Here is a 24,418-nt window from a genome sequence, read left to right as displayed (position 1 = left end):
CTGGCTGCATCCTGCAGCTGAGATGACTGTGCCGTGTATGACCTGTCATTACCGCTGAGATGACTGTGCTGTGTATGACCTGTCATTACCGCTGAGATGACTGTGCTGTGTATGACCTGTCATCACCGCTGAGATGACTGTGCTGTGTATGACCTGTCATCACCGCTGAGATGACTGTGCTGTGTATGACCTGTCATTACCGCTGAGATGACTGTGTATGACCTGTCATTACCGCTGAGATGACTGTGCTGTGTATGACCTGTCATCACCGCTGAGATGACTGTGCTGTGTATGACCTGTCATCACCGCTGAGATGACTGTGCTGTGTATGACCTGTCATCACCGCTGAGATGACTGTGCTGTGTATGACCTGTCATTACTGCTGAGATGACTATAATATACTGTTTTATTCTATTGAACTTTTTTATTTTATTTTATGCCAATAAAGGAGTGTTTTTTTGTACAGCAATGAACTTTCTCAGAAAATGGTGTTCTAGTGTGAGATCCCTCAGATTCACTCATTCACAGAAAATGGTGGTGCTCCTCCTGGACTAAGTGCTCAATTTTACTTTGTGGAGATACGATAACCATGCAAAGAACATTTAAATAATTATTCACACATTGGTGGTGCTGGAAGGTTTATTGCAGAAGGCTCTGTTTGATATAGGAAGATTTATTTATGCTTCTCATTCATCAAAAAATGTTTGTTTGCTACCAAGCAACAGCCAATGACATCATTATACTATGTAATAAATTACAAGGAACCACCCCACTGTCAATAAATCATTATGGTTACCTAATGGGCAACTATAAATGATTATGGATATTAATTTGTGGATATCAGCTATGGTGCAGAGCAGAAGCCATTAAAATAAGGAGCAGGACGGGCGCGATCAGCAGTCCTCTGACTGCTTGTTGCTCTCCAGCAGGGCTGTGAGCTTGAGCATGCTGGACGCCAGGTCGGGGTTTGCTCTCCAGCAGGGCTGTGAGCTTGAGCATGCTGGACGCCAGGTCGGGCACTGGCTGCGAGAGGATGCCGCTGATCTTCTCCTGGCGCTGCTTCCAGTCCAGCTCGTCCAGCACGTTGAGCTCACACTTCTCACCGTAGAAGTTCTTGTGGCACTTGCAGAACTCTCCGGAAGTTTCCTTTATCACCACACATTCACCATTCAAGCAGGGATTTGAGGAGCAGGGGGGTGGGGACTGCCCTTCCCTCTCCAGAAATACGGTGTAGTCTGTTGCGTACGTCACAATATAGCCTGCGAGGCACGTAACTTTTTCTGATCCCAAATCATCTGTTTGGTAGATCTTTCCATATGATGGTCCTGCATGGAGCCCAGCTACGTAAGGCTGAGACACAACCTCCTTTTTCAGGACATCTACAGGATCCTCAAATCCACAAAGACGTGTAATCTCCTTATAGGTGATAACACCAGGATAACTTACTGTGCGTATATTCTCTGTTGTTGACAAATACTTTCTCACCTCATCTTTCTCGTTTTCCTCTACTTTCCTCTACTTCTTTCGGTTGAACAGGATGACGACTCGGTCTTGGGTTGGAATTTCCATGTGACGTCCAGTGGAAGAGAGTCCGGTTTCGTCGTTACTGTACACTACCATCACCCAGTCCAGCCAGAAGTACTTCTCATCCAGAAATTTCTTGATGTTCAAAGCCAAGTCTTTGCTGTCTTGCCATGTAGACCTTTCGCCTATTACCTGCACATCATTCTTGATCCACTTCTGGTAGTTTTGGATGCAGTAAAGCAGAGCGTTCTGCTCGGCCTTCAACACCTGGTTGTACTTCTGAGCAAACTCAGTGGCCTTGGCCTCTCCCTTGTTGTAGCCCCTCATCATGTGGTAATACAGTTGAAGCTGGAGACCCCTCAGCATCACTGTGGAGAAGTGGTGGCTGTACTCCATCACGGCAGTGATGTTGCCTCTGAACTTCTCCACCAGGATGGTGAAGAGGTTGACCCGAAGCGAGGGCCCCTCCTGGGTCAGGTAGCGGTAGAAGCTGGCCACACTTCACCTTGTCCTCCTCCTGGGAAAACTTGGAATTTATGAATTCGGTGAACTTTTCCCAGGCGTTCTCGATCTCAGCCTCAGCCTCCGAGTACTCGCTGGCGTAGCAGGACCACTGCACCGCAGTCAGCAGCAGCAACACTTTCAGACTGATGGAGTCCAACTTCCGGTTGACCTCCACAAACTGCTTCTTCGTCAGGGTGACGTCAGGCAGGTCCTGAGGGACGAAGGCCAGGATGAAGTTGTGGTAGGGAGCCGTGGTGGCGAAGACGGAGTCGGCTTTGGCCAGCATCCCCACGCTCTTCAGGAGCAGGGACAGTGCCTGTTCCGCCTTTCTCCTCGCCTCAGGGGACCCCTTGCCAAAGCGGGTCAACAGCTTCCCGATGTTCTCCTCGTACTGCTGCTTGCTGTCCTGCATGGCCTTCAGTTTGGGCTAAATGGTGGAGGAAACAAAGGCAGCTGTAGCTTGCACCTTCTCTCTGTCCCGAAAGGCCAGTTCATAGCTGTGAAGGGTGGGACAGAGCACTGCGGAGAGCAGGAGCAGGAGGAGGACTGTGGAGGACACGACTACACCCTGCACACAACAGAGAGGGGGGGGGGAGGGTGAGAGGGAGAGAGAAGGTGAGAGGGAGAGAGGGGGGAGAGGAGGAGAGGGAGTGAGAGGAAGAGAGAGAAGGAGGGAGAGGGAGAGAGAGGGAGAGGGGGAGAGAGGGAGGGGGTGAGAGAGAGATGGGGAGTGAGGGAGAGGAGGGGTGAGAGAGGGAGAGGGGGGTGAGAGAGAGACGGAGTAAGAGAGGGAGAGGAGGGGAGAGAGGGAGAGGGGGAAGAGTGAGAGAGGGAGAGGGGGTGAGAGAGAAAGAGGGGGAGGGAGAGAGGGGGTGAGGGAGACGGGTGTGAGAGAGAGAGTGTGGAATTACAATGTGATATCTACCACACATGGTAGAATAGGGATAATACAGTTGTGGTATCATCATCAAGCTCCACCAATCACTCAGTGGATTAGTGAAGACCAAGAGGACAGAGATGAATGTGATTTGTGGACACTGTCTGGCAAGTATAACTTAAGTAAGTATCCACCACTCATCTTCTGCATTATTCTATTGTTTTTACATTGTATTCCGTGATTTGTGGAGATATTCAATTTCAGGTCTGATACAGTGCTGGAGAACTATTTTGTATGTTAATTATAATCCAAGATGGGCTGAATAGCTTGTTCTCATTATTACATATTCCTTTGTCTCCCCCTATCACTCTGGCTGGGTACTGCAGTGAACACTTGTGAAAAAATATTTTGGGTTTTATAATAATAATAATAATAATAGATATCATTATTATTTCTGTGATTCACATTTTCCATGACCCAAGAATCATCTGAAACTCCAAAAGTGCAGTTTCACAGACCATACATGCAGCCAGCCATCCTAGTCTAACAAAACACGTTTTTTGCTGTGTATTGATGCAATTTTACACACTACAGGCCACACACAGTACGACAGGAGAGCCAGTGATTATTCCACAACCTACAGGCCACACAAACAGTACAGGCCACACAGTACAATAGGAGAGCCAGTGATTAATTTACCCCCTAACGGCAACACACAGTACTACAGGAGAGCCAGTGACGATTTTACACCCTACAGGCAACACACAGTACTACAGGAGAGCCAGTGACGATTTTACACACTACAGGCAACACGCAGTACTACAGGAGAGCCAGTGACGATTTTACACACTACAGGCCACACAGTACTACAGGAGATCCAGTGACTATTTTAGACAGTACAGGCCACACACAGTACTATAGGAGAGCCAGTAACTATTTTACACCCTACAGGCCACACACAGTACTACAGGAGGGCCAGTGACTATTTTACACCCTACAGGCCACACACAGTACTACAGGAGGGCCAGTGACTATTTTACACCCTACAGGCCACACACAGTACTATAGGAGAGCCAGTGACTATTTTACACCCTACGGTGCAGACGCAATATTACGAGAGCCAGTGACTATTTTACATCCTATAGCCCATACACAGTACTACAGAGAAGGAATATCTGATCGGAGGACATCTCTCAATGAGGACATCAGGTTACTGGAGGATACCTGGCTGACTTAACCAGAATAACACTGTCCCAGCCTCATAAGTGTATGAATCATCATCAACTAAATACATACTAAAGATTCTTTTATTGCTTTTAGTCAAATCATTTGGAGAAAAGCATGAAAACATTTCATCCATATTTCAACTAATATTGAAGAGAAGAAAACAAAAATTTCAGCTAGTAAGTGATTCACAACCCAGTCCAGATCCAGTGAGGCCTCGTCTTCTTCAGATCTTACCTGTGCTGCTTCAGCTCTTACTTGTGCTTGTCTCTCCTGTAATTCGCTTGTTTTATACTCTCCCAGTTGGCTGATCAAGTCTGATCAATAGTGGATCAAAGCTGTTCGAGGGACTTTCTCTCTGGGTAGAACTCATGGTTAGAGGTTATCTACAGTGTGTATAAAGCAGGGTCATTGCACTGCTATGTGATCTACCTGGCAGAGGGCAGCAATGGATTTCGGGAGGTGCGGTGGTCATTACTGTCATGAGAATCAGAATCAGAATCAGAATCAGAATCAGAATCAGAATCGAATTTATTGCCAAGTACATTTACACATACGAGGAATTTGCTTTGGTCAACACACCGAGGCAGCCATCTGCGGCGCCAAATGAGGAACTGGATGCTGCCAGGGTTCTACCAGGTTCTGCCTTCATTATGAGGTCATACACCCCACTCTTCATTATGAAGTCATACACCTCACCTCTCATTATGAAGTCATACACCTCACCTCTCATTATGAAGTCATACACATCACCTCTCATTATGAAGTCATACACCTCACCTCTCATTATGAGGTCATACACGCCATCCCCCACCATGAGGTCATATATATCACCCCTCATTATGAGGTCATACAACCCACCTCTCATTATGAGGTCATACACCTCACCTCTCATTATGAGGTCATACACCCCACGCCTCATTATGAGGTCATACACCCCACCCCTCATTATGAGGTCATACACGCCATCCCCCACCATGAGGTCATATATATCACCCCTCATTATGAAGTCACACAAACCCTCCCTCATTATGAGGTCACACACCCCACCTGTATTATCAAGACATACACGCCATCTCTTATTATGAAGTAATACATACCGCCCTTATTGTAAAGACATACATTATATGAGCACAGCATACAATCACATTCTAGATGATTTTGTGTTTCCCCAACAGTAGAAATGGTTTTGTCAAGAATGGTGTGGAGCTTGACTGGCCTGCACAGAGCCCTGACCTCAACCCCATCCAACAACCTTTGGTATCAACTTGGAAAGCCAACTGCAAGCCAGGCCTAATCACCCAATCAGTGCCTGACCTCAGCAATGCTCTTCTGGCTGAATGAAAGCAAATCAGGGCAGCAGTGCTCCAACATCTAGTATAAAGCCTTCCCAGAAGAGCATGGCCAGATTGGTTCGAGCTGATAGAAAGGCAACAGTAACTCAAATAAACACTCATTACAACCAAGGTATGCAGAAGAGCATCTCTGAACACACAACACGTCAAACCCTGAAGCAGATGGGCTAAGGCAGCAGAAGACCACACCCGGTACTAGCAAGTACCTAATGAAGCGGCCAGTGAGTGTATATATATGTATATATATATATATAGATATATATGTGTGTGTGTGTGTGTGTGTGAAAAATTAAAATTCCAAAAAGTGCATGTTTTATTCAAAATGCATGTGTGTTAAAAAACGTTTTTTCTGGCAGATAGAGAGAGAGAGTTCGGAGAGAACTGAACTCTGAAATCTGGACGGGTGGCAGCCGAGGATGATCTGCCAGCGTGCAATGCAAACATTCCACTGGGCAGGTGAAAGCTGCTTATTCCACCCGCGGTTCGCCAGGAAGAGCTCACTCAGCTTCCCACCACCCTACAGGCTCAGAGAGGTTTTGAGGATCAGCGTGTACGGGCGGAGTACATTAGTTTCCCCCACTTTTGAGTTTTTTACAAATTAATCGTTGCTTTCAATTTGACCTGTTCCTTCAGATACATTGTGGGTAATGACAGACCTGAGAGATGTGCTACATGTTCATCTGTGGAAACAGAGCGGTGCAGACTGTGGTTTGTGGAGAAGCTCCACTTCTCTGGGTGTGCATAAATACTCGATAACGACCACACAGCCATGCATTACACTTATAAACGACCATGGGTGTGTGTGTGTGTGAGTGTATATATGTGTGTGTGTGTGTGTGTATGTGTGAGTGTGAGTGTGTCTGTGTGTGTGTATATGTGTGTGAGTGTGAGTGTGTGTAACTCACTCCTGCAACATCGACAATGACACCCAGGTTCGCATTGGGCTGGCCTCTGCTGCCTTCGGCAGGCTCAAGTCCAGGGTCTTCCAGAACAGGATGCTAACCATCTCCACCAAAGCAGCTGTGTACAAGGCAGTTTGCCTCTCCACACTGCTTTATGGTTCAGAAACCTGGACCCCCTACCAGAGGCACATGCGAGCTCTAGAGGCCTTCCACATCCGCTGCCTCCAAACGATCCTGGGTGTGTCCTGGGAAGACAGGGTGCCCTATGTGGCAATCCACGACCGGACCCACACACCCAGCATTGCCGTGTTTCTTGCGCAAAGACACATGCGTTGTGTCGGGCATGTGATCCGCATGCCTGCCCACCGCCTTCCTAGACAGATCCTCTATGGCCAGCTCTTGGATGGTTATAGGTCTGCTGGGGGCCAGAAAAAGCGCTTCAAGGATCACCTAAAAATCCTCCCGAAGAAGTGCAACATCAAACCACCAGCACTAGAGTCCCTGGCTGCTGATCGCCACACCTGGAGCTCCACCTGCCACCAGGGAATCACTCGCCTTCAGGAGCAGGCTACAGAGAGGAGAATGCAGCGGCGTGCACAGAGGCACCAAAGTGCTGCAGGGCCCCCTTTCCTGTGCCGTATACCCCCGCCCCTCATGTGGCACGACTTGCGGATCACGCATTGGCCTGCACAGCCACAATAAACCCCCAACAAATTAATCTGGAGCAACGTCATCATCAACATCGATGGACTGCCATAAGCAAGCAAGCATAAGTAAGTGTGAGTGAGTGTTTGTATATGTGTGTGAGTGTGTGTGGATGTGTGTGTGTATATATATATATGTGTGTGAGTGTGTGTGTGTGTGTGTCTGTGTGTGAGAGTGAGTATGTATATATGTGTGAGTGTGCGTGTGTGTGTGTGAGTAATTCCTACAGTGGGGATGATGGCATGGGTGACTATTGGAGGCCAGGAATCCGAGCCCTTCAGGGTGTGCACCGGTGTATGTCAGGGGCGCATCCTTGCTCCAGTTCTTTTTAACATCTTCCTCCTGTGTGTGACATTGCTGCTCCATGAGAGGATCAAGAAGGACAGTGGGGTTACTGTCGACTTCAGACAGCAACTGTTTAACATCCGAAGGCTTCAAGCGGTCACAAAAATAACATCTGAGCATGTCATCGAGCTACAGTACGCAGATGACTGTGCAGTTGCGGCCCACACACCAGAGGCACTGCAAGCTACCCTTGCAGCTGCTGCAAGGGCGTATGGTAGGCTGGGTCTCTCTGTAAATGTGGCAAAGACCAAAGTAATATCCCAGTGGGCATCTACTCCCCCATCTCATTTACCAACCTTCACCATCTCCAACAAATCACTTGTAATCTTTCAAATACCTGGGCAGTTTCCTCGGCAGCATCGAAGGGGAGATACAAAACCAGATCAAACAGGCATCATCTTCATTTGGCAGACTCAGGAGAAGGGTCTTTCAAAATAAAGACCTCAACCTCCACACCAAAATATCGGTTGACTTGGCAGTTGTCATCACAACTCTCCTCTACAGCTGTGAGGCATGGACCCTGTACAGTCGCCACCTCAGGATGCTCGAGGCCTTCCATATCAGATGTCTGCAATGTATCCTGAGGATGACCTGGCGTGACCGAGTGCCCCATAATGAAGTACTCTGCAAGACCAACTGCATCAGTATGGAGGCTACCGTCAGCCAGCACCAACTTCGCTGGCTCGGCCACATCATCAGGATGCCAAAAGAACGCTTACCACGTAAAGTGCTGTTGCACCTTGGCCGTCGCTCGGCAGAGGGCCAGAAAAAGCGATATAAAGACCAACTGAAAGCTGTCATGAAGAAGTGCGGCCTGAACTCGACCCAGCTGGAGGACACTGCCACTCAACGCTCCACCTGGCGGCAGCTCTGCCAACAAGGGGTGCATAAGCTCGAGGAGGACCGAGGTGATCGACGGACCAGGAAACTACTAAAGAGACATGAAGCCAGCACCACATCCACACCCCCAGTCAGTGCTTTCACCTGTTCTGTTTGTGGCAGACAGTGTTAATCGTGGATTGGGCTCCACAGCCACAAGAAGACTCACAAGTAGCAGAAGCAGGATTGTCATCGTTGGACACAACGGACAAACTTAAGCAAAAAAAAAAGTTGTGTGTGAGTGTGTGTGTGTGTGATTGTTTTACATTATCAGTTAGTACTGAGTAATGCTGCAGGAGACAAACACACCGTTACCCATGATATTCTGGCTCTTTCTGTAACTGGCCACAGTTTATGAGGTCATGGCTGAAGGGAGGTGTTCAGCTCTGATGACACCTGATAGGCCACATTGCACCCAGGGCCTTCAGTGAGTGAGGTAGACTCCAGAACACAGCATCAGTGAGTGAGGAAGACTCCAGGACACAGCATCAGTGAGTGAGGAAGACTCCAGAACACAGCATCAGTGAGTGAGGAAGAGTCCAGGACACAGCATCAGTGAGTGAGGAAGAGTCCAGAACACAGCATCAGTGAGTGAGGAAGATTCCAGAACACAGCATCAGTGAGTGAGGAAGAGTCCAGGAAACAGCATCAGTGAGTGAGGAAGAGTCCAGGACACCGCATCAGTGAGTGAGGAAGAGTGCAGAACACAACACCAGTGAGTGAGGAAGACTCCAGAACACAGCATCAGTGAGTGAGGAAGAGTCCTGAACCCAGCATCAGTGAGTGAGGAAGACTCCAGGACACAGCATCAGTGAGTGAGGAAGAGTCCTGAACCCAGCATCAGTGAGTGAGGAAGACTACAGGACACAGCATTAGTGAGTGAGGAAGACTCCAGAACACAGCATCAGTGAGTGAGGAAGACTCCAGAACACAGCATCAGTGTGTGAGGAAGAGTCCAGAACACAGCATCAGTGAGTGAGGAAGACTCCAGAACACAGCATCAGTGTGTGAGGAAGAGTCCTGAACCCATTCATGGGCTTCAGAAATAACCTGCAGCTCAGTAAGAAGTGCACGGAGGAGCAGAAACAGCACCCCCCTCTGGAGGTTTAATGCAGGGCAGTGTCACAACCAGCCCCCTAACTACCACATCCTCAAAATGCACTGCTGAGCATGCTGCATACTGTTTACTGCTTACTTTTTAGTATGCAATGGGCAGTTTGAGAAAAATATCCTCTGCGCTATTTTACAACCTGTGATGCAGGGCTGGGGGTGGCCACTGGTCACATGGTGAACAGACAGGATGAAATCAAAAGAAATGTCTGGCTACCACCTTTTATTACATGAAAACTCAAAACATAACAGAAATCCTAAGGAAAAGGCCAATCTGGAGACCAAGCCTCCAAGGAAAAGGAATAAGAAAAACCACAGAAAAAAAACAGAATCCACTGTCGGCACCACAACTGCGAAAACCCTCCTCCTAGGCCTGCAAGTCGGGCCTCTTAAGCCGCGTTTCCACCAAAATTACCCAAAACTTTCAGTCCCAGGAACTACTTTACCAGGAACTAAAAGGTTCCTTCAGCCAATGGTTGTCTGCGTTTCCACCGGGGTCTAAAGTACCGCGAAGATTAGGCAAATTAGCCCACTGACGTTGTCGTCGGTCCATCTGTCATATGATTTCTTCTGTAACCCCATACTACCACCGAAGTAGCCTACATTATTTTCTAATAACCGGGACAGCCCGGAGGGGTTTATTCCAAATATACAACGGGTTACCAACAATGACTATATATGGTTACTTTTGTATTTATTGATTTTCATATATCCTCTCAAACACATTCATTAACAGCAGAAAACATGCACACGTTGTAAACAATTTGCTGTTTTATTACTTTCTCGTCGTCAATTCCATAGGCTAATCGCAAAATGACAAGAATAGAACGAAAACTCGGACTTGCGTGAAAATGTAAATTAGTAGTGGTACAGCCACCGTTTGCTTTCCTTCGAAGTTACTGCTAGCCGAGCAGCGAAGTGTGCCCTCCAGATGCGAACCATGCACCATAAATGAGTCCATAGTCTTCCTGGTCTTTTCGTGGAATTGAAAAATGGCAGTAAAATTGAGTAAAATTACGGCAGTCTGAAAAAGCTAAAGCGAAGATTACTAGAATTAACCTGTTATTTTACCCGATTAAAAAGTGCGGATTTCCAGTTTGCTTGTAGGCTACTGTATCACCAATGTTAATTATGCAGAACTACCGCATACCTCACATAACTGTATCAAACGTTTTGAGTCAATTACAACGGGCTAACAAAGAAAATCCGGAAGAAAATATTCAGCAACCGAATTAATCCGTTTGAATGTTTTGGTAGCCTACGTAATATGCTGTCCCAGCACGAATGCTTAGCATTTTATAAAACGAATACTAAAGCAAGAAAAGAACAGAAGAGCACACGTTAAAATTCCGCATAACATACAAGTTTGATTTGAAGTTATTATGAAAATAAATTGGTTTGCCGCTGCATATTTTCAAACATGGCGGGTAATGGCGGAAAATAAATACAACACAAATGCTACGAGTACTCGACCAATCAGAAATGTTCAGCGCTGCAAGCTCCACCCAAAAGGTTCCTGTACTTTCGGAAAGTACTACCCCCCGAGCAGGAACGTTTTGGGGGGTAAAACAAAGCCCCCAGAACTAAATTTAGACCCTAGTTCCTGCGGTGGAAACGCACTGAGTTCCTCAAAAGGTTCCTAGTTCCGGGGTATAGTTCCTGCGGTGGAAACGCGGCTTTATAGAGCCCATGAATAGAAAGTGGGCCACAGCTGATGTGATTAAAACTGCCTGTCTGTAGGGCTAGTGCTGCCCCCTAGTGGACAGCACTGCAATTCCCTTCCTGGTATCACAAACATTGTTGTGGAGGCGTCGTGAGATTTTCCACCTGTGTATGGTGCGAATATGGGCAGAAATCATGGCGATTATGGGCAGAAATCAGGACAATTATGGGCAGAAATCAGGGTGATTACGGGCAAAAATCAGGGCAATTATGGGCAGAAATCAGGGTGATTACGGGCAGAAATCAGGGCGATTACGGGCAAAAATCAGGGTGATTATTGGCAGAAATCAGGGCAATTATGGGCAGAAATCAGGGCGATTATAGGCAAAAATCAGGGTGATTATGGGCAGAAATCAGGGTGATTATGGGCAGAAATTAGCATGATTATGGGCAGAAATCAGGGCAATTACAGGCAGAAATCAGGGCGATTATGGGCAGAAATGGGGTGATTATAGGAAGAAATCAGGACAATTACAGGCAGAAATCACGGCTATTATGGGCAGAAATCAGGGAGATTATGGGCAGAAATCAGGGCTATTATAGGCAGATATCAGGCCATTATGGGCAGAAATCATGGTGATTATAGGCAGAAATTGGGGCGATTATAGGCAAAAATCAGGGCGATTATGGGCAGAAATCAGGGTGATTATGGTCAGAAATCATGGATTTAAGAGCCGCTTGAAGGAGAAAGCCCTGGAGAGCTTGATTTTCCTCTGCGTGATACATCGTCAGGCACCAGCTGTTAAAAAACTGTCTTAACACCTGTGACACCCTAGCAACCGCAGTCAAGATTGTAAACTTCATCAAGGGTCTCCCTACCAGCAAGAGGCTCTTCACCCAGCTGTGTGAAGATCAAAGCCTGCTGCTACACACACAGGCTGTCGTGTGGCCAGGTGCTCGTGCGTTTCTTGTAATTGCGGGAGGAAGCACAGGCACTCCTGCAAAACCACAATCACACACTCAGAACAGCGGACTGATGGGCTTTGGATTAAAACATCATACCCAGCCAAAACACTCACTCTCTACAGTGAGACAAACATCATACCCAGCCAACACATTCACTCTCTACAGTGAGACAAACATCATACCCAGCAAACACACTCACTCTCTACAGTGAGACAAACATCATACCAAACCAACACACTCACTCTCTACAGTGAGAGAACCAGCACACCCATCAAACACACTCACTTTCTACAGTGAGACAAACATCATACCCAGCCAACATACTCACTCTCTACAGTGAGACAAACATCATACCCAGCAAACACACTCACTCTCTACAGTGAGACAAACATCATACCCAACCAACACTCACTCTCTACAGTGAGACAAACATCATACCCAGCCAACACACTCACTCTCTACAGAGAGACAAACATTATACCCAGCCAGCATACTCAATCTCTACAGTGAGACAAACATCATACCCAGTCAACACACTCACACTCTACAGTGAGACAAACATTACACCCAGCCAGCATACTCAATCTCTACAGTGAGACAAACATTATACCCAGCCAAAACACTCACTCTCTACAGTGAGACAAACATCATACCCAGCCATCACACTCACTCACAAACATAATGCAGTGATATAATAAATACATAAAATATATTGTTGTGATTGCAGAATTGCACTGAGGCAACTGAATTACAATCGCCACATAAAGGGATCTACTCAAAATTATTCTTTGTTTTTTTTTTTTGTTCTCTATTTGGAATAATTTGGACTTAACTTTCACCCCAGCTTGTGCCATGGGGAAGAATCCTGCTGAACTGCTCTTTGTAGAGAGAGAACTTTGCACAGCCACTGAAACTAGCAACAAGACCTTCTGTGAAATCACGTGATCTATTTGAAGCCCCCCACCCTGGTTGTGCCTCCTCCCTTCCTCGTGCACAGACAGCTGCTCCCACAAGCACAGACCCCCAGCATAAAAAGCCCACACACAGGATCCACGGTGTCTTCAGACGTGCGACTCAAGTTAGAAGACTTACGAAGGCTCCTGTATTACGGATCAGCACTGGTGAGTCCTTTTCATTATCGAAGGTTAAGGATAAAGAAACACGTCTTCGGTGAAAAGTGACATGGTCAAGTCTCACCTTGTTTGACAGCTGAAGCCGTTAATATGTCGCTACTCTCTGGAATGTTAGTTGTTATGCTGAAACCACACGGTTTCGCCGCGCCGCGTCCCCACAGTCGGCTGTTTGTGGGCGTGTCACCTATTTTTGACAGACAGTTGTGTTCGTTAAATGTTGACCGGGTTTAATATCGTGTTTCATATTCATTGTCCTGTCGGAATAAAAATCATTTTGCAGTAACCTAGATCTGAAAGATGTTAGTCAGCTGCCTAGCTAGGCTGTTTAATGTCTACAACCAACAACAAAAACATTGTCTGACGAATTAGCCAGATAATTCCTTCAAAGTTGTATCTGATTAGCTAGCTAGGTGGCTGGTAGAAACGAACAACTAGCAACTAATACATTAGGAAGATTTTTTTTTGTTTGTTATTGTTTGTTGTTACTACACATTAGTTAGCCTAGCTAGGCAGCTTATTAACATTTTCAGAGCTAGATTACTGCAAAAATGATTTTTATTCAGACTGGACAGTGATAGTAGCTAACGGCGATAACTACATTGCAGAGCCACCGACAATTTCAGAGACTTTTCTCCACGCTATTTCCTCTTATCAGTGTCTCTGTAGGAGATTTTATTAAGTCGGGAAACCCGATGTGGAAATTACGTGTTAGGTCCTCCATTGTGGAACGATAGAATGTGGAACTAAAATTAGAAAAAAATAGGGACAATTTACTTGACGGATCATTATATCACATCAGATTGGTTACCGCGACGCGGCGAGGGGGTCAAAGTTGAATTTTTGCCATCTCCACTGCGGCCTCGCTGCTCACGCCGCGCCGCTGGCAATCCCAAAATGCCTTGCGGGGGCTGGCCGCCACCCCTCATTCCAAACGCCGCGCCGCGTCCCCAAAATCGGCTGTTTGTGAGCGTGTGATAGTAACACATGCAATTTGCCAATGCAATTGGCGCAGGGCAATCGTGGTGACACGATCTGGTCGTCTGCGAGGACCAGTCAGTCAGAGGACCTTGTATGCGGTCCTGGCGTAACAGAGTAATCGGGTTACCTCCTGGACATATTGATAGGTTCACTAGCCATGATAAAAAATTAAAGTGGAATTTTCTCAGAATCTACGGTTCATATCAAATCGAATTAACAAACAAACGGACACACATCTTATGAAAATGAGAAAATATGGAGCCTTAACATTCAAACGATATGTGAGATACGTTTAGATTTTAAACACCATTGTCCATCGGATATTGAAAGCAAAACCTAAAATGGACCAGATCGTGTCACCACCACATGGCAAATTGCATTTGTTACTATCACATAAAAATATAAGCCAAATTGTATAGAAACCTGTATTGCCAAAATCCCAGCTTTCAGATTCACACCATTATCCGTCGGATATTTAAAGCAAATTCCCTAGCAGCTCTGCCCCATATAAAATGAAAAAGAACGCGTAGCTATCGCGTAATATTGGACATTTAAGTGACCATACCACGAATGAATGGACACACACTTAGCCTACTGTAACCAAGTTCTCAACAGCAGCATATAGGCCACATTTCACGTCAATCAAGCGTACCTGTCCGTTACAGAAGTCGTAGGGAAATGTGATGAAAACGGGAAGAATTAGGCACATTTTTTAAATGACACGGTGAGCATGGCCTCTGCTATTGACGTACTGGGCACCCCTGCTTTATAATCTGTTTATGCTATCCGTGCTGCAGTAAATGGGTACATTGTAAAAGGACCACCAGACATGATGTACAAGCCTGAGTCACCATCTGCAGGAGCGCATCGGTTCAACGTATAGGCAAATCACGTACGTGAGATGCACTGGAAATGGAAAACTGTTTATATTGGCAGAATGATGCCAAAAGGTAAAACACTGTATTTACAAAGCAAGACAAATAAAGACCGTTATTCTGTAAGTAGAGAAAATACGTACAATCTAACAAACTAAGACAAAGAGAATGAACAAAAAGAGATTATTGATGTATGTCCAAAATGCTCATACAACAGGACTGTAATACCAGGAGAACTGTTAAGCAGATTCTCTCCCGGATGTTTCTTTGGACTTCCCTTAAATGCAATCATGAGCAAGCCCTCCGCCCAAATAAGGTCTGGACAGCTTGAAAATGAACAGCTTGTTAAATGAACAGCTTGTTAAAATTCTGTGACTGCAACTCTGGTTGGAACGACAGAGTTTGGAAATCGCTGACTCAGACAACATTGGGTGCAGGGCTCCCTCTTGTGGGAAAAACGAGTAACACACCTGCCCTTCTGGCAGAAGCTTTCACGATACCCAATTCCCGAACATATAAACGTGTGTGTTTACAGGAAAGAGAATAAGCTAAAGCTATTCGTAAAACTAGTATTCATGCCCAGTACTACCATGCAGTATCCATATATATTGAGTAAACTAAAACGTTTTGTTACCATAAATGTGGCTATTAAATGTGTCAGAATTGTACTGCATGAATAAAGGTTTAAATAACTTCACCGGCTTGAAGTAGCTTTATTACTGTTAAATGATTAAATTTTTATTCTAGTTGCTGATCTTTTTATTTATTCATTCATTGCAGTGGTGAGTGAATGACCTAAGAGAGCGGGATCCAGAAGGGAGCAGAGATGGAGGTATATTTTAATATGATTGTTATTTTACATTATATAAAATACAAAAAATGCTACCAAAAAAAGTAAGAGCATTCAAGCTTTTATGGGGCAAACAAAACAAATAACAAAGTGCAACTTCTGTTGGTGAGCCGTTCCAGTTACTGTACTGATATTAGCGACTTTGCCCTTTTGTAGAGAATAAACAATATTAGCAACTTTCTCTTTCTACTCCATTACATTACATTACACTCCATATATATAATACAGTAATTATCTAGTACCTCTCCTGTCAGTGACTTACTACACCCTCTACTGAAAATGTTTTATTGTGCAGGTGTGATGGATTAATTTGTTTATTCTGCAGGAAACAGAGTCAACAGAAGGTCAGGCTGTAGAAGAGAAGCAACTGACAAATCTCAGCAAAGTTCTTCAGAAAGCAGGACTTGACTGGAGGTATTGGACAGAGGTTTTCAAGGATAAACTGGGTGTTGAGCATTCAGAGCAGCTGCAGTACTTAAATGTTTCAGATTATGACCTGCTAAACCAGCATGTGAACTATGGCTGGGAAAGCAGAGCTCTTCAGAAAATGCTGGGGATTCAGGAGGAACAGCTACAACCTGAAGAAAATCCAGCTTCACAGAATGAAAAAACCCAGGTCGAACATAATGAAAGGCAGAATGAGAAAAAGAGCCTAGAAAAACAGAGGATTAAACGGGCTAAGAAGAATCTTGAAGAGCTAAAAAAACTTCACCAGGAAGGCATAGATCAAAATAACGCCAAAGTTAAGAAGAAGCTTGATGAAATCAGATCAGCTCTAGATGTGCCCGAAAGCGCCTGGCTGCCTTCAGGCACACCTTTACAAGATATCTTACAACCTTTGTACCAAAGATTGTGCTCTGTTGAAGAGGGTTTTAACTCCCCATTGGAAACTATCTCTGATGAAGAGGTTCTGAGATCTGCCTCTGGTGGCCTGGCCCTAGAGGGTATGTACAGTTCTGGGAATCTGGACGACCTGCTGCAGAAAAGACATCAACTCCTGGAAGTGCCAGAATCCTTCAGGCTACGTGGTCCTGAGCACAAATATGTTTATGAGAAAAAGGAATTTAATTCCCAGGAATCTCGAACAAAGTTTCAGAAAGTCATGGAAAGGCTTGGTGTAAGTTTCAGCACTTCATTGAAAAGTACATTTTTAGGTTTTGAATCTGAGGTCAAAAATGAATATGAACATTCTGAAGAAAAATCAAAAAAATCGTCTTCTGAACACACGTACATTCTAAACACGCAATATAACTACGTACCACTGGCCTCCTGTTTCATTGAGAAAGATAAACTGAAACTGTGCCGCTCTGCCTTGAATGAGCTGAAAAACATTGAATCACTTTTGATGAATGTGAATGAGAAAAAAAAACCTGAGATGCTGAATGAGGTCAAATGTTTTTTCCAGACATTTGGGTCACATGTAAATCAAGGGCCCCTTCACTTTGGGGGGATTTTCTGGTGGACAGCTTCAGCAGAAGGTTTCAGCAGCAGTGAACTGTCTGAAGTGAAGAGTCTGACATCTGCTGCTCTGAATGCGTACGTTGGCGTTGGGTCCTTTCTTGGGTGTTCAGGCGGGATGAGCGCTTCTCTGTCTCAGAGCAAAGGCTCATTTGAGGGAAACTCTAGTGCCAGTCTCCTCAGTAAAGTTCAGCTTTCTGTCAGTAAATCTGGAGGTCCAATCGAAACAGATGATCACTTAAAATGGAAATCAGGTCTGGTGACTTCCAACAAAACTTGGCACGTAATTGACAGGGGAGATACCCTGGTTCCAGTTTGGGACATCATCCTATCTTCCCACAGTCAGGATTTTGATAACGCTTCCAGTCTGTGCAATTTCATCATAGAAGCATATACAGAGATCACAAAACAGGATACAGAATCCATGTGGGGAAAGAATGTGCTGTCAGCAGTGACGGAAGCTCAGAAAATGATCCAGTCAGTGAAGCTGTGGTCTGTATCCAAAAGTCAAAAACATTTGAGTAAATTGCTAGAAATCAAGAGAAAACTAGGAGAAGACACTAAAGCATGGGTCCAAGAGTGTCTATCCAGTCGAGACCTTCAAGACTTTTTGACAGAGATCACTAATCAAAACTCTGATACCAGCTTGAGGATGATGATGAAATCTGTGATGGATCAGTCACATGATGTTGAAGACTTCCCAAACCGTGTTAAAATCCTAAAGTGGACACAACACACTGAAGAGGTCTTACCCACAGTTACATCTGCCTCTGAGTTTTCTGACCTGGAGAGAATATTAAATGATGTCAAAGAAAATTTCTGTAATTTAAATTCTGATTCTGACATGTCTGCTGAGGAAAAGGCTACTTGCACAATAACCAGTGCCATCAATTCACTGTGTCAGAGACTAAGAGCGAACAGTGAAACAGACGTAGAGCTGTTGATTCTTTCCATAGTTAATGTTTTAGGATACAGAAGGGATACATTTTGTCCTCTACTAGGGGTAGAAGAGATAGCATTTTTACAGAGCTCTCTCCATACATGTTATGAAAATTACTTATCTTTTAAAGAGAGGAGTGAAGACAAGGCTCAGGCATACTTACTCCTGACAGCACTGACTGTGTCCACAGGCAAACAGAGAATATCCCCAGAAGATAAAAAAGGACGGCTAAAATTCTTTATATCAAAAGCTGGGAACATCTCGATTATTTCTGACCTGATTGATTCCACACATAAACAAAAGGACTGGAAAAAACTAGAGCAGGAACTTAACAGGATTATCAATGAAACAAGCCAATCAAAAGAGCAAGTATTGCTACTGAAGATTCAGACCCTGGGAAGTTTCATGAAACCACTGGAAAGGAAAGATCGTCCAACCCAACAGAATGCCTCAGGCAAAACGGGAACAGAAGAACACCCTCCTGTAAATGACTGGAAGGTAGATAAACTCAGGGGTCTACTTCAGAGACTGGGACTATGGGAGTCATATCCCAGGAAGATAAAAATGGAAGATGTCCTACTTGTAAGTAATATTTCAAGTACAGATCTGAATACTATGGAAAAAGGTCTGTACCAGCAGTATATTTACAAGCTCATGATGCTAGACTGCAGTGCCAGGTATTTGTGTTTGAAAGCTACCAAATCATCTAAGCCTCAACCAACCACTGCTGAAGATGCAGATAGCAGTGATGAAGAGGATTACATAGTCACAGAAGATACATTGTGTGCTGAAGATGTCTGTGACATGGATTCATCTGTCCACCCCATGGATATTCATATGGCGGTTTTTCATTGTTCAGATGATTTTGTGAGGCAGTACATTTTTTCCAAACTCTCCACATGTCAGTTTGCTTTACCTCTTCTGGTACCAAACCCCTTTTCGGGTGAAATAGAGTTCCCGGTGTGGGCACTTCGACAAATCAAAAAGACGTGGCAGAACACACAGCAGCCTATCTTCAGTGCACAGGTGCCTATTGTGTCCTTTGTGAGACTGGGGAAGTCCTCAAACTCAAAGTCTCACATCCTGAGCAACATCATCAACCAACGGAAACACCCGGTGTTTTTCAACCGACACTGTGCCGGAAGCATGAGGCACTGCCTCCTTATGGATGGGGTTGTGGAGATCACTTGGTACTGTGCAGGATCCAGCGAGAGAGATATTTTTGACAACTGTGTTGCTTTTGTGAATCTCCATGGCGATGCCAGCCATCACCCCAGACAGCTCCAGTTTCTGCAGGAAGTGAGTGCTGTCACTGTACTGCTTCTCTCAGAGAGCCCCCTGGAGGAGAAAGCAAGTAAGACTTTCAAAGAACTGCGAAAATCTCCAACTCCACTGATTACGCTCATCTCTCATGCAGAAAAAGTTCAAGGCAAAAGTCAGACAAATATAAAAATTGCAGCAAAGAACAGAAATGAGGCTGAACTAACAGGAGAAATCATCTCCAGCATCAAACAGTGCCTTCCAACTAAATCAGAGAGGCATAGCTTAGCTGATTGCTTGAGGATTGCCAGACAGAAGCAGTTCAGTATTGATGAGGACAATGAAAAATGTAAAAAGGGAAAAGAGCAGGCTGAGCATATGGTTAGTTTGTTGAAGGGAGAAAACCGAAAGGACAGACAGGAGGAAGAGGAATTAATGAACCTAAAAGGGAGGCATTTGCCATTGCAAGGTGAACTGTGGGAGAACTGGTGCAGGAAGGACAAGGAGCAACATCGCCTGCACAGCACAGGTGAGAGAAGCAATGAGATGGTATTGAGTGACATAAAATCTGAGAAACAAGACATACGCTTACAACAACTGAATAAGGCGTTCCACCTCAGTGATTTCATGAAGTCATTTCTGCAGTGCTTGCACCAGACAGAAGAAAATAATACCCTGTATATGTTACAGTGGCTTCAGATATTTCTGGAGGAATATACCACTGGCTCATATGCCAATCTCCAGGAGAAGGACCAGGAACCAAAAGGTGAGGACATGGAACCCGAAAAAGTGTCATTTGGGCTGCAGCATCTTATGAGAGAAGTGAGTCAGCTGTACGAGGCAGTTAATTCAGTAACCAAGAGTGAAGGCTTCACAGATATACAGTGTGTTGACATTCTTCCCAGAATTGGAGCACAGATGCTGATTGCAGGGTACCCTCTGGAGCTCATGGATGGAGATGTGGCTCACGTGCCCCTTGACTGGATCAAGGCCGTTTTTGACAAACTGATAAAAAAACTTGGAGACAAAAAGGTTTTTGTCCTCTCAGTCCTCGGCCTTCAGAGTTCCGGCAAGTCCACTCTGCTAAACACCATGTTTGGGTTGCAGCTCCCTGTGAGTGCAGGAAGGTGCACCAAAGGTGCATTCATGCAGCTGCTGACAGTTGATGAAGCGATGAAGGAACAGCTTCAGTTTGACTTTGTGCTGGTGGTGGACACTGAAGGTCTGCGATCACTGGAACTCAGCTCTGAAGCCACGCTGGCCCATGACAATGAACTGGCCACCTTCATCATTGGTGTGGGAAACATGACGCTCATCAACATCATGGGAGAGAATCCAAGTGAAATGCAGGATATTCTGCAGATCTGTGTTCAGGCTTTCATGAGAATGACTTCTGTCAAAATAAAAACAAGCTGCATATTTGTGCATCAGAATGTTGCAGAGACAACCGCCAATGACAAAAACAAGGAAGGGAGAAGACGCCTTAAAAAGAGACTTGATGATATGGCTTGCATTGCAGCAAAAGAGGAGAATCTGGACATTAAATGTTTTTCTGATATAATTCATTTTGATGTGGACTCTCAGGTGTTCTACTTTAAAAATCTCTTGGTGGGAGACCCCCCCATGGCTCCTCCTAACCCCTCCTACACCCAGAACGTTCAGAAGCTGAAGGACAAGCTGCTGTCCATTACCAAATGGAAACCAGACTGTCGGCTGCCCTCACTGCCTGAGGTAAAAGAGCGAATCCAAAACTTATGGGATGCTCTTCTGAAAGAGAACTTTGTTTTCAGTTTCAGGAACACTTTGGAGATTTCTACATACAGCAAGCTAGAAAAGTCTTATGGACAATGGGCATGGAGCATCAGAAAGCATGCTCTGGAGATACAGCAAACCTGGCACAACAAAATAAACAGCAACTTGGTGGATGAGGTGTACATGTCAGATCTTATAAAAGAATTTGATAAGATCTATGCACAACTCACAGATGAGATAGAAACATATTTTACACGTGAGGAACACCCAGAAATCCTGGTTAACTGGAGATGTAATGTTGATACAAGGTTTCAAACTTTGAAGGATAAGCTCATTGAAGACACACAGAGGAAGTGCAGAGATTTACTCAACATCAGAAAGTGCAGATCAGAACTGGATGGGAAGAGGTCTGGCTACGAGGCAGAATTGCTCAGAATGAGTAGATCTTTAGCCTCAATACTACAGGACCAAAAACTGACCAGTGATCAAATGAGGCCACACTTTGATGAACTGTGGACCAAATGGTTGACAAAAATATCATCGGAGAAACGTCCAGAAAAACAAGTTGATATCCAGGCTGTTGTGGAAGGCATCCTGTACAATAAATTCAAAAAGGAAAAAGACATTTCTCAAAAGATTAAAAAGCACAAGGAAATGATCAGTTTTCAGTTCCAGGTTGACAAACATGTTTCACGTCACTGGATAAAGAGGTTTTTTTCAGTCTTTCAATCGTCAGAAACTGCAAACATTAAGAAAGAAGGTCAACGTATTACAGAACAAATAGCTGCAGATGTACAAAAGTACATTAAAAGGAAATCAAGGGAAAATGTGGACTTCAATGAAATATTTATTCATGAAATATTAGAGAGCATATCACAGACTTTGGAGACATATGAAAAAAGAGAGAAGCTCATAGAACTCGTAAAGGAGTATGAAGTTGACATCTCTATTTACAGTTGCACAAAGGCAGTTGAAAGGTTCACCAAAATGCATGCAGATTTCAAGAGGAAAAATGATCTGCTGACATGCCTCAGTGAGAAGAAGGAGGAATATTTCCAGTATTTTAAAGACTCTTGTGACGGAGCAACCGCTGTTACAATTTTTGCCAATTTTCTGTGCAATTATCTCAAATCAGCAATAAAACAGCAAATGTACCACAAAGTCAGCCTTCAAATTGTGGACCAAATGAAACATAACTACCCAGCTTTCAATGGAAACAGAGCTAACCTGGAGGATCACATACTGAAAGAGCTTGCTGAGAAAGAGAAGTTTGACCTGTATGTGGAGTACCTCGAGCGTCCAAAAGAACACTTTGAAAAGTTCATCAGGGGAAGGGTCAAGGAGTGCTGCAGAGACCAGAGTTTAACATCAGACCTCCTCAACAGAAACTTGAAAAGGTTGGTTGAAAAGACTTTGACCGAAAGTTCCATTGTGACTTCAGAACTTAAGGAGAAGGAGGGAACTATCGCAATGTGGCTTGAGAAATTCTGCTCTAAACTTGGGAGTTTTATTTCCATCTCAAGAGCGAATTTCAAAAACATTGAATGCGAGGGCACTGGAAACCTGTCGTTTCTCCAGGACATGATGGCTAAGTCACTTTCAGACATGCAGGAACAGACAGAGCAAGAAATAAAAGCTTCAAGCCTTGACTTTGAAATGTTCCAGAACAGACCAGATGACATTCTAATCGACCAGCTCAGCGGATGCTGGGAGCAGTGTCCCTTCTGCACAGCCATCTGTACAAACACTATGACTGGTCATGACACTGACCACAGTGTGAGATTTCATCGCCCAGAAACGCTCGGAGGATGGAGATATAGGGGAACCCAAGAGTTTTCGGTTGACTTTTGCACCACATCAGTCAGTGGTAATTCACACTTCTATAATCGTGAAGGTATAAAGACGCCTTTTAAAGAGTACAGAAAAGCAGGTCCCCCTTTTGACAAATGGTCAATCAAGCCAGATTGTTCTGAAAAACTCTACTGGAAGTGGTTTGTGTGTGTCTTCAGGAATAAACTGCAGGAGAAATTTGGATGTAAGTTTGAGGGCAAAGGTGAAATTCCAGGTGACTGGGAAAACATTACTAAGACTGCTGTGCTGAAAGAACTGGAAGTGTGAATATGAATCCAAACTCAGGCCAGCAAGGATTCAGCAGACTGAAGGATACAGATGATCACTCCAACAAGTTAACTTCACATGTTTAGTGGCATCATGTACCACTTATTTTAATGTTGATCATTGATCATTTTAACTAAACATGTAACTAAAGGTACATTCTGTGTGTAGAATTGGTTATGGCTCTCACCATTTTGCTGAGTTTCTTTATAATGTAGAGCTCTGTGACAGTTCTGCTAGTTTGCAAGAGTCTTTGTGTTTAGTTTTGATAATAAGCAACAGATCTTTTGACACTTTTATTACATTTACAGGCTTCATGTGATGTACAAGCTGTCCAAGACAGTGTGAAACAATATTTAACATTAGCTGTGACTGTCTATTAGTAGGCCTATAGTGGATTACAGGTTGTGGGAATATGCTTATGGGAAATAAGAATCTGTGTAGTATTTCAAGTCACTTGTTGGTTTATTTTGGTTGCTGGTTTTCTATGCAGGCAATTTCGTTTGATTGACTCTGTCTGCTTCATCATTGATGGCTTTCTGAATGCTGTAAAAATGAAATGAGCAATGCCATATCCTGCTGAAATGTCTTGCATTTAACATGAAAGATATTCTTTTTTATCTAGGCTGTCACTTGTGTGAATTATTGTATGGTGATAAAAGAATGATTGCAACCATGAAATATATCTGACATACAACAAATAAAGTAATTCCTGCATAAATGGTAAATGCACTGCATTTATATAGCGCTCTACAATTGATGCCTCTCATTCACCCATTCACACACACACACACACACACCAACGGTGAATGGCTGAATGGCTGACTGTCCTCTGATCAGGCAAGACTGAGCAGGAAAACTCTTCAGATAACACGTACCCATAATGCAACAGCACTCAACCCTGTGTGTGAAATGACTGAGAATTAGCCCAATAAATATATTTTTATTAAAATATCAGTATTCCAGTATTGTGGATCCAGTTGTGTGTGTGTTGGATAAGATGC

At 44.4% G+C, this 24,418-nt stretch overlaps 2 protein-coding genes across 5 annotated transcripts; one reads left to right on the top strand and one right to left on the bottom strand.

Moving 5' to 3' along the window:
* Positions 1-625: 625 nt before the first annotated feature.
* LOC118231025 lies at positions 626-13,424 on the bottom strand. 4 transcript variants are annotated; one of them, XM_035424433.1, is made up of 3 exons: positions 13,146-13,424; positions 11,967-12,085; positions 626-2,596 (listed from the first exon to the last, which is right to left on the bottom strand). In XM_035424433.1, exon 3 carries the CDS (start codon positions 2,438-2,440, stop codon positions 1,814-1,816), a length of 627 nt encoding a protein of 208 aa, XP_035280324.1. In that variant the 5' UTR covers positions 2,441-2,596; positions 11,967-12,085; positions 13,146-13,424; the 3' UTR covers positions 626-1,813. The 4 variants fall into 4 exon arrangements, with proteins under 4 accessions (XP_035280324.1, XP_035280325.1, XP_035280326.1 ...); XM_035424434.1 differs by having other exon boundaries at positions 13,251-13,424; XM_035424435.1 differs by lacking the exon at positions 11,967-12,085.
* Positions 12,971-24,142, top strand: LOC118231022 (interferon-induced very large GTPase 1-like). Its single transcript, XM_035424429.1, has 3 exons — positions 12,971-13,174; positions 15,820-15,871; positions 16,215-24,142. Exons 2-3 carry the CDS (start codon positions 15,866-15,868, stop codon positions 23,415-23,417), a joined length of 7,209 nt encoding a protein of 2,402 aa, XP_035280320.1. The 5' UTR covers positions 12,971-13,174; positions 15,820-15,865; the 3' UTR covers positions 23,418-24,142.
* The last annotated feature ends 276 nt before the right edge of the window (positions 24,143-24,418 follow it).

Source organism: Anguilla anguilla, chromosome 7 (assembly GCF_013347855.1).
Source record: "Anguilla anguilla isolate fAngAng1 chromosome 7, fAngAng1.pri, whole genome shotgun sequence".
Taxonomy (NCBI): Eukaryota; Metazoa; Chordata; class Actinopteri; order Anguilliformes; family Anguillidae; genus Anguilla; species Anguilla anguilla.
Note: the sequence above shows the minus strand (reverse complement) of the source record. Positions and strands in the feature narration are given on the sequence as shown.

Coding starts and splice junctions, on each gene's coding strand:
- LOC118231025 (XM_035424433.1), bottom strand. CDS start 2,440: ATGCAGGACAGCAAGCAGCAGTACGAGGAGAACATCGGGAAGCTGTTG.